The sequence below is a fragment of the Palaemon carinicauda genome, chromosome 6 (genome assembly GCF_036898095.1).
Source record: "Palaemon carinicauda isolate YSFRI2023 chromosome 6, ASM3689809v2, whole genome shotgun sequence".
In the NCBI taxonomy this organism is placed as follows: Eukaryota; Metazoa; Arthropoda; class Malacostraca; order Decapoda; family Palaemonidae; genus Palaemon; species Palaemon carinicauda.
In genome coordinates, this window is record NC_090730.1 from 42,077,837 (window position 1) to 42,087,836 (window position 10,000).

Sequence of the window (10,000 nt, forward strand, 5' to 3'; positions counted from 1 at the left end):
AGAAAAGTTCCACTGCATCAGACACTTTATGTTTTAACAAATAATTCAGGGGGCTTGTCAATGCTATCATAACACCCCTTTACAAAGTCTATTGCATGCAGTCTTGTTACTGAGACCATAATATGCCAGGGTCTTTAACCCCTTGTAGTAAATAATTCTTCCCTTTCGTCTTAAAGTTCCGACTAATGAATATTTTATAAAAGTCTTTGATCTTAAATTTTCTTCACATTTCCAGACCCCTCAAGTATCTTATGTATTTATTCACCCATGTAACTATTCCACCATATCTCTGCCGTTTCAAATCCTCCTTTCTCATTGTGCTTCAATAAAGGATAGTTGCCTCATCAGTCCATGAATGCAAGACAATCTTAGCTCCCTTAGACATTCTTTTTTTCCTTTCCAGACTTTCTACTTCCACCTTGTTAGCATTAATTTATCGCTTTTATATTACTGAACTTACTCCAAAATCATCTGCTTCTCTCATTATGTCTTCCATACTAATATTCAATGCTTCCTGCTCTAGGTTTCCATTTTCCCCCATGGCTTAACTCTAGATAATCACTTTCATCTTTGTCCTACAAACTCTTTTACCAGTTTTATATTTTTTTTCCTATTAATTACCAACAAATGCTGTATCATTTTTTACCGTCCATCATTGCACCTATTCGCAGTCCTTTTTCGTTACAGCCAGAGTTACATCTTCTCTCACCTTTCAATGCATAAAGATGTCAAACAGCATTGGTAATGTACGCAGGGCTATTCACTATCCAGTCTACTTATTCAAATGTATGTATTGTCTCGTTAATGTTAATACATAAAACTCTATCTCTCTAGTCATCAAATTTGTAACTGATACCTTATCCACTTGCTGCATTACTCCAGCCGTTATTAATTCCGCACTGCTTTCCCCTCATGCACCCTTGCGTTCTCCAAAAGAATTATATCCACATACCCAAGCAATCCTGAGTGATCATATGCTCTTATCATGTTTACAGGTCCTAGGAAAAGAATATTTGTTTAAGCATATAATAGATTATAAAACGATACAATCCGTCTCTTCAACAACAGCAATAACTTTCGCAACCTGAATTAAGAGTAGTTTAACAAAGGCTAGTTGACCCCCTTAATGTATCTAATAGAAGACGGAACATAAAAATCACAGTAGAATTTTGACGGTTTGATTCTTTTTTAAATAGAATTTCGTAGCAAACATAGGTGTAAACTTCGATAGGTAATGTACATACAATTTTTTTTATTATGATAGCAAGAACATCTGAAAATAGTTTACGGGTACTTTATTTTAATCTTTATTTTTCCTTACCAAATCGGGCTAACTTGTTTGTCCATTTCTTGCATTTTCGAAGGTCTCTGGTGAAAGAGGCTCACGAGGAAGTCATAGAAGCCGAGGGTGGTTTCAGCGACTACCTACAAGCACAAATGGAGGATGGTGTCTTAAAGCAACAGGAAACTATATTCGAGTGCGTCCTGTCCATCCCGGAGACTGAGTATCAGGTCCGGCGGAACATCATCTATTTTCCTGGTAGAGAGAGAGAGAGAGAGAGAGAGAGAGAGAGAGAGAGAGAGAGAGAGAGGGCTGACTTGGTACCAATCGAAATAATAATGGCTATATCCACGATAAAATCGCGTATGTTATTCAAGAAAAGACACGAAGAGAAATATAAAGAGTTTATGCTAATGATGCTCGTGATTATATTCCTCTTGGAAAAAAAGTAATTCGAATTCTCCTGATTCTCATGAAGTAAAAGACTAACTTTGCATAGTCAGGCACAATGATTCAATGCCCTTGCAATTTTGACTCACGTCATTGTGTAGTAGCCTAACATTACCAAAATTAAGTTTTCTCATTCTACTTCTTTAATGGTGTCCCTTATTTTTTCTAAAATTTTCTAAGATTAGAACTGATCTGAGCCGAGTTTGCAACTGAATTCATAGTTGGATTTGGCAAAAAATAACTTTGCAAGAGGAAACAGTGAGGCAAATCTCATAATTATCCTTGTGTATAAGTTCCTCAAATCTAACCATGCTTTCGGTCACTTAATTGGGATAGCAAAAAACAAACTGGCATCATTAGAGAGAGAAAGATATTAATAAGATGTCTGCAGTAGAAAGATAAACAGTTAAGTAGAAGAGAGGAGATTATGATAGGCCTGTTTGGGCTTTCATTGCCACCTTCGGCATTTTGAACTTATTACAAATGAAAGGTGAATTATTACTTTTTATCCCCCAATAATGACTCACACAACTTAAGTCTGAATTCTTTAGGAACATTATAAGAATTTCCTGTATTTCATTCTTATGAAAAAAAAATAATGAATAAAAAGGTTAATGAAAGAATTCTAATAAAGTTACTCATTTATTTTTGCCTCAGGCAACCTAATTAATATTTTCAACGAAAATATTTGTCTTTTTTTTTTTGTAATCCCCCAAAAATTTTCTTTTTATTTCAGGATATGATGCGTTTGAAGCACTTGGTAAGTAAGGAAGAAAGAGGCCATTAGAATTTGGCTCAAATTGACTTGACAGCTGACAATAGATTTCAAAGTTTCACATAATGCCAAAAATAATGTTTACCAATTTAGATCTAGTTTGACTCAATGGTCTGGTGACCTTTATCTAGAATGACCATTACTCGTGTCCGACTCCTCTTGTTTACAGGGAGCGTAGCCAAAGAAGTCGAAGACACGACGTTCTTGCTCTTCCTGCTGTCCTTGTTGAATGTGCACTAAAGGCCACATCTTCATCATCTCCATTCAAGAAGAAGTTCATCCATTTTCTCCTCTTTCCTTTCTTTCCCAAAATTTAGATCTAGTTTGACTCAATGGTCTGGTGACCTTTATTTAGAATGACCATTACTCTCTCTATCGCTTCCCAACTGATGCGAGCCTAACGACTCTAATCATTAGGTCTTGGAAGCTAAATGTATTGCTTTTCCATCACAACATAAAGGAGTTATTATTATACCCACAAGCAAAGACAATGATCCATTTCTAACTTCAACTCTCAATTAAAAAAGCTCTATCAGATTGTCACTCTCGCTCTCTCTTGTATTTGTCTGTAGTTTCAAATAGTAATTAGGTCGCTTCACAATTCTCATTGGTTTATTATCTATCATCATAGAAAGTCACTGAATGAGCCCAAACATTGTATCCAAAACAAATAGCTGAGATCTAGAGATTTTTTTTTTATCATTAGAAAGTTATACTGAAAAGGAACATTAAGTGTGAATTATTTGTTGATCCCAAAGTATGTTTTATTGTAGAGATGTTTATGAATGTATAGAAAATTTATCTGAAATAGCAACGTCACACTTGACCTTCACAATGATGTCTTTGTAGAGATTAGTGCTTTTCACCGGCCTTTCATTTCATAGATGTTTCTTTCACGGGAGTTAGATAAGGAAACCAAATTGTTGTTCCACAAATTAAAAAAATATATATATTAGCGTCATTAGAAGGGAAAATCGTCCCTGCCACCGAAAAATATTTTGTGTCCTGTTGACGGGGTGGCAAAGAAAAGGTTTGTCATGTGTTGAGAAATGTCTGCCATTTGTTATTATCATTTCGATGTATCACATGCCAACTAAATAAAGGATTTCTGAAATAGTATTTTCATTATCAAAGGATTTCGTCCATTGGACGTTCAAAGGTAGAAACTTAAAATTAGAATAGCACACTGGTGGACAACAACCCGATCCTAAATTTGTGATAAAAAGCATATTTGAGTATTCGTATTAAGGATAAAAAGGACCCTCAAAGTTCTAGTCGTCTTCGTCCTTGGTATGAAAAGGATTTTGAGAACGAGAAGGCATTTGCAACTTATATTATGAGAGTTTCATTTCTTTCTCCCTTACGACACTTCTTCTCCTTCTTATGATGAGGAATATGTTTGGTTTGGGATTTTGAGAGTCTAATGGAAATTCGAAATTAATTTTATACAATACACCTAAACTAAGGTATTTATTTTTACCCAACATCAAAATATAAAGTGATTGTGAATGTGTTTTCATTGTAAATTAATACATACTAACCGTAGCTCTGAGTTGTCACAAAGTATATACATCACATTACGATATTGATAAATGTAAGGTCATTTGCCAATGCGAGAGTCTGGTTCTTGCACAGAAATGGAAGAGAAAAGGCAGATATGATAAAATTTTTGTCTCAATGTCTCCAGGGAAAAGTTTACCATGATCAGAAGTTGCTTGAAAGTTTCTCAATGGATCATTTTAAGAGAAATCGGATTGTATGTCATGGAATTGCCAGCTTCTCTCTCTCTCTCTCTCTCTCTCTCTCTCTCTCTCTCTCTCTCTCTCTCTCTCTCTCTCTCTCTCTCTCTCTCTCTCTCTCTCTCTCTCTCAAACCTTTTCAAACTCAGGTCCGTCAAGAGTACAGCAGATTATCATTGAATTAAAGAAAGAGTTTAGGCACAATCAGGTAAAGTTTGTGAAGATGAACAATAAAGAAAAAGGAAGCTAAAACTGATAAAGCATTGATATCTTACAGGAAATTTTTAAAAAGTAAGTAAATCCTATTCTTTACTCACTGCCTAAAACTATCAAAGCCAAGGGCTGCACTTGTTCCAAGATGCTGTATGTTAACAGTGCCTTAGAATATATAGAGGTATAAACAGTTCTTACGATGCGTCCTTCCCGCCGTCAATAGAATAGCTCTCCCCTTTCAAAGGAAAGGAAAGAATTATTCTGCCATCTTGCATTTGTTTGTATACAATTAACCTTATCGATATAGAAAAGGGTAAAATTTGAATTTCTATTCGTATGAAACAGTATTTTCGACTGCTGATCAATAGCACTAATATGGGCTTTAGTAACAAAAGACTTGATCGGACAGCGAAAGAGGTCTTTGCTCTTCCACGATGCTCTCTTTTACTTTTTTTTCGATAAATCAACTAAGGGAAACAGCATAGTAGAGGTTGTGCTAACAACAGAATAAAATGAAGTATCCAGTGTCTCATGTGCGGAAATATTGGCAAAAGCAACTATAGAATAGTTAGGTCTCATGTAAATATTCCTCTTTAGAATACGACGAAACTGGGAACATAGATACACAATGGGACTCCTTTTTAGAAAAAGTAAAAAACAATAGGACATAATGTATACCACATAGAAAATTTTATCAAATGGAACTCCACAGCCCAAATTGTTCAACAGAGAGATATCCAATGCAATAAGAAGTATAGACAGCAAATTTCGTAAATTTTTTAACACAAACCTAAGCAGAGATGTTGATAAAATCGATAAAAATACCAAGAGATTGAACAGAAAAAAATTACCAGCTAGTAAATAAAACCTGAAAGAATGTTTTGCATCTGTAAGCACAGAACACTAATTAAAACAACGTTAGCCAATAAGAGACTCGAAGAGAAACCTTAAAACTAATAATTCAGAAAAAGCCGAACTGATGAATGCATATTTCACAAACGTATTCACTTGGGAAGAATCAACGACCCTCCCCGAAACAGCTATCAAACATGAAGGGCCACAACTACTAAATAGGACCACCTTTAAAAGAGAAAAGGTCAAAAAAGAAAATAAAGGGACTCAGTAAGTCTAAGTGATATTTATCCAAGAGAGATTATAGAACTAGAAGAAGAGATAGTCATATACTTTTACAAAATATTCCGAAAGATAGCAACCGAAAGAAAGGCACCACAAGGGTGGAAACCAAGAATGTTCCTTCAATCTAACATCTACCTGTCTATTACAGATCTGCGTGTCAAACAACAGTGCCTTACAAGATTTTTAATCAATTATAGTAAATTGAATTATATAGAACATAGAAAAAATCTTCTCATAGACAACCATCATAGTTTCAGACAAAATAAATCCCGTGTGACAAACGTTTTAATTTTTCCACATGTTTATCATATATGACAAAAGCAGGACAAAAATTTAATGAATATAATTAAAGCACTATACATCATTGATGAGCCAGCTGAATGGATCGAAGATTGGGTGACAAACAGAAAACAGAGGGTTGCTATCAACAAAGAGGCATCAGAGTGGACAGCTGTTACAAGTGGAGTCCATTACTATTTCTGATTTACATTAACATAAATTTAGGATTAACTAGTAGAATCATGAAATTTGCTGACAATACAAAACTAGATATGAACACTGCGAAATTAGAAGACTTAAGAGAGAATATAATTAAGCTGGAAGAATGCCATTAAAATGTCAAATGCCTTTCAACTGTGATTAATACAAAGTTATGCACATAGGTTATAGTAACCCACAAATAGATTAGCAGTACTGTCGATACATAAAGATTTTTCTTGGATTTATTTTCACCGGACGTACATCTAGTGTCTAATTACGCTTCAAAATTCTAATCATCAAGTAGGCCTACTATGCGAGCAGGTATCATTAAAAAGTGCACACAGACAAAATACAAATACAGTTTATTTTGGCAAAAGTTCGGATTAAAAAATAAAGGGAATTTATGCTGATAAAGCCTCCGCCCTTGGGAGAAGCCGTTTGTCCTGAAACCACAATACACAATCTGGAAATATACAGACACGCAAGATATTAATTCAAAGTTATCAGATTTGAAAAAAAAAATCTACCTACATCTACCAGTGGTTCATTAAGCTATCACACATGCAATGAACTCACAAATAAAAAACTACATGAAATGATAATTTAACTACTCGAGGGTGTCACATACAGCATATAGTCTAAATTGCACCAGTTAAGGGCGACTTTGTGAAAGGAAAACAAATAGTATTGGGGTAACTTAAATCAATTTCTTTGCATGTCTCTCTAAAACATTCTCTGGATTTAAAGGATAAATTGGTTTATAAGTAATATTCCCAACTCTTTAAAATTTCAAATGGTCCTCTCCAATATCTATTGAATTTTCTATTAATGCGAGGTAAAGTAGACTCTACTAAAACTTTTACCAAATCACCAACTTGAAAAGGCCTTTTTTCTAACTTTCTTGTCATACTGTACTCTATATTGCCGCATATTTTTCTTTGAAGACTCCTTTATTATATTATAAGCAATTTTCAAAGAATCTTTCACCTCTGACTCTCCATATTCATACTGTAAAGTTAAGCCTGCTACTCCCATCTGTCTTCTGACAGTTCTAGAATAAAAAGCCATAAATTGTGTAGTATTTAAAATTGAATGGACAGAAGTGTTTAGACTGTACTGAACAGTCTAATAAATTAGGGCAAGTTTAGGAGTTATCTCTGCACATTATTGCTAGAGTAGTCTTCAATGTGCCATGAACTCTTTCAGTAATTGTATTGCTTTGTGGGCAATATGGCAAGGTCATAGAAGTTTTAATACGCAAGTCTGCACAAGCATCTGTAAAAAGGCTAGAAGTAAATTCACTACCTCTGAGTAAAACAGATTTGGTGCTCCAAATGTTAAAAAATCCCTAAGCATAGCTTTAGTTACAGTACTCGCAAATTTATTCCTTAAGGGATAAGATATAACTAATCTACTATAGGCGTCAACCATAGTTAGAACATACCTATAACCAGCATTACTTCCATGGAGGTCTGTTAAGTCTAAAGAGAGACTTTGCAATAGCAAAGATACTTCAGGCAATCTTTGAAGTTCAGACTGAAGACCTTTAGTACCTTTTCTTTCCAGACATAACTTACAGGACTTTGCATAATCATAGCAATCTTTCAACATTGAAGGCCATGCAAATGTTCTACGAGGTCCTGGATGACCTGATGAAAATAAAAAAGGGTATCGTAGGTGAATAGGAAACAGAGGAAGGTAGATTTATGGAAATAAAAGTATAATTCGGATTGTTGGGCAGGAGTCTAGAAAGATTTTTAAAATGGCATACTGGAAATGTACTGAAAAGAAATAGCCCTGGTATTAAAGAGGTATGAGAGTGTTATGTTGAGAAATAGATGGTGTAATTTTTCCAGCCATATCAAGAAGATTCAACCAATTAAAACGGTCTCTTCTCCTGTCTTTATATCCCCCATTTTTAATCAATCAGAAGATTTATTCGTGGTTTTCAGAAGCTGATTATTCCTTTCAAGCAGCAATTTTTTAATGTACTAAATTGGACATATGTTTGTTTACTCAGCAACTTAATAAATGTTCCTTCTAACTTTTCTCTCCGCCTTTTTACCCGAAAAAAAAAAAGTTTAAGGTATTTTTCAAATTTCGGTTAAATAATTCCTCGCCGTTTTAGAATATGAGTATAGTTTGAAGATATTTTTTTATATTTTTCTAATTAAAAAAAAAATCAAGCAATCACTATCGCGTTATTTACTTTTTGGGTATTAGAACAACGAACGGTCTTTTAATGCTCCTTTAAATGTAGAAATGCATTTTCATTCTTTTTCTCTGTAATCATTGTAATGTTCCACTACCTACTATGAATAAACTGCCGTTATTTTGGAAATACTCTAAGAAATACTAAATGTTGGTTCTTGTCCGTGTAGCTTTATTATTATCTGTATCGAGAGATCATAAATAAGGAAATATTATTAGCACATGTCTTGAATTTTCATTTTTAAAACCTAGAGTAACTTCATTAACTTTTCTTCTCTATCTCTCTCTCTCTCTCTCTCTCTCTCTCTCTCTCTCTCTCTCTCTCTCTCTCTCTCTCTCTCTCAGAAGGATATAGATAGGTTGGAAGCAGTACAAGACTAGAGACACCAAACTAGTTCCAACACTAAGGCAATTTGGATAAAGACGGAGGATCAAACGTTTGAACGTATTTGATCTACAAACTCGACGACTAAGGGGAGAGTTAATAGACGCATTCAAATTTCTTAAAGGCATAACAAATGTACATTCCAACAACTGATGCACGCTTAGCGCAAATCGGTCCTGAGGTAACGGATACAAACTGGAATTGAAAAGAAACAGCACCACTCAATATGGCAATTTCTTTACAAGCAAAATAGCAAATACCTTGAATAGACTTCCAGCGGATGTAGTAAACAACAATACGGTAAACGAGTTCCAGAATAAGTTAGACAAGATCGTACGAACTATCTAAATGTTTAAACTAAATCGCTCCACCAAAGAGCAAATGGAGTCCCCGCGGATGGACTAATAAGTCTTTGAGACCTCCAGAATCCTTGTAAATCCTTGTAACACTCTCTCTCTCTCTCTCTCTCTCTCTCTCTCTCTCTCTCTCTCTCTCTCTCTCTCTCTCTCTCTGTATATATATATATATATATATATATATATATATATATATATATATATATATATATATATATATATATATATATTTATAGATATATGTATATACATATATATATATATATATATATATATATATATATATATATATATATATATATATATATATATATATATATATATATATATATCACCCGTTACTAGGCCACTGCAGAATTAAGGCCTCAATCCTTTCCTTGCGTTTGTTTTTGGTCTTTATGCCCCAGTCCATGCCCTCAAACTTCCTAGTTCCTTGATCAATTATTTTCTCTTCCTTCCTCCGTTTCTTTTACAATCTCTAGGGACCCATTCTGTTATTCTTAATGTCGGTCATTCTCATTATATATCCTCCCCATGTCCATTTCGTTTTATAACAAGTTGTTAGAATATCCTCTACTTTAGCTTGCTGTTGTATCCATGTTGGTGTCTTTCTGTCTCTTATTGTTATTCTCATCATTATTCTTTCCACAGATCTTTGAGTTGTAACTAGCCTATGTTCTAAGGTCCTAGTAAGACTCTAAGTTTCTGATGCATATGTCAATACTGGTAGGACCATCTCATTAAATACTTTTCATTTTAGAGAAAGTTGTATTTTAATTTTCATAATCTCATTTTGTTTACCAAATGCTCTCCACTCCATGTTTATGCTTCTTTTAATTTTGGTCTCATGTGCTGGGGAGACACACACTGTATGTTTTAAGTACGTATATTCGTTAACAATCTCCAGAGATTCGTCCATAACTCTTATTTCTTTGCTTTCTGTATTTTCAGTGAATATTATCTTAGTTTTAC

General features: G+C 34.2%; 1 protein-coding gene across 1 annotated transcript in view; it reads left to right on the forward strand.

Annotated features, from left to right (window-relative positions):
* LOC137642967 (uncharacterized) overlaps positions 1-6,079 on the forward strand; it is a 15,829-nt gene extending 9,750 nt beyond the window's left edge. Inside the window, exons 3-5 of the mRNA XM_068375828.1 lie at positions 1,365-1,540; positions 2,469-2,492; positions 5,973-6,079. Coding sequence (XP_068231929.1) covers positions 1,365-1,540; positions 2,469-2,492; positions 5,973-6,079 — 307 coding nt within the window. The remainder of the gene's footprint in view (positions 1-1,364; positions 1,541-2,468; positions 2,493-5,972) is intronic.
* The last annotated feature ends 3,921 nt before the right edge of the window (positions 6,080-10,000 follow it).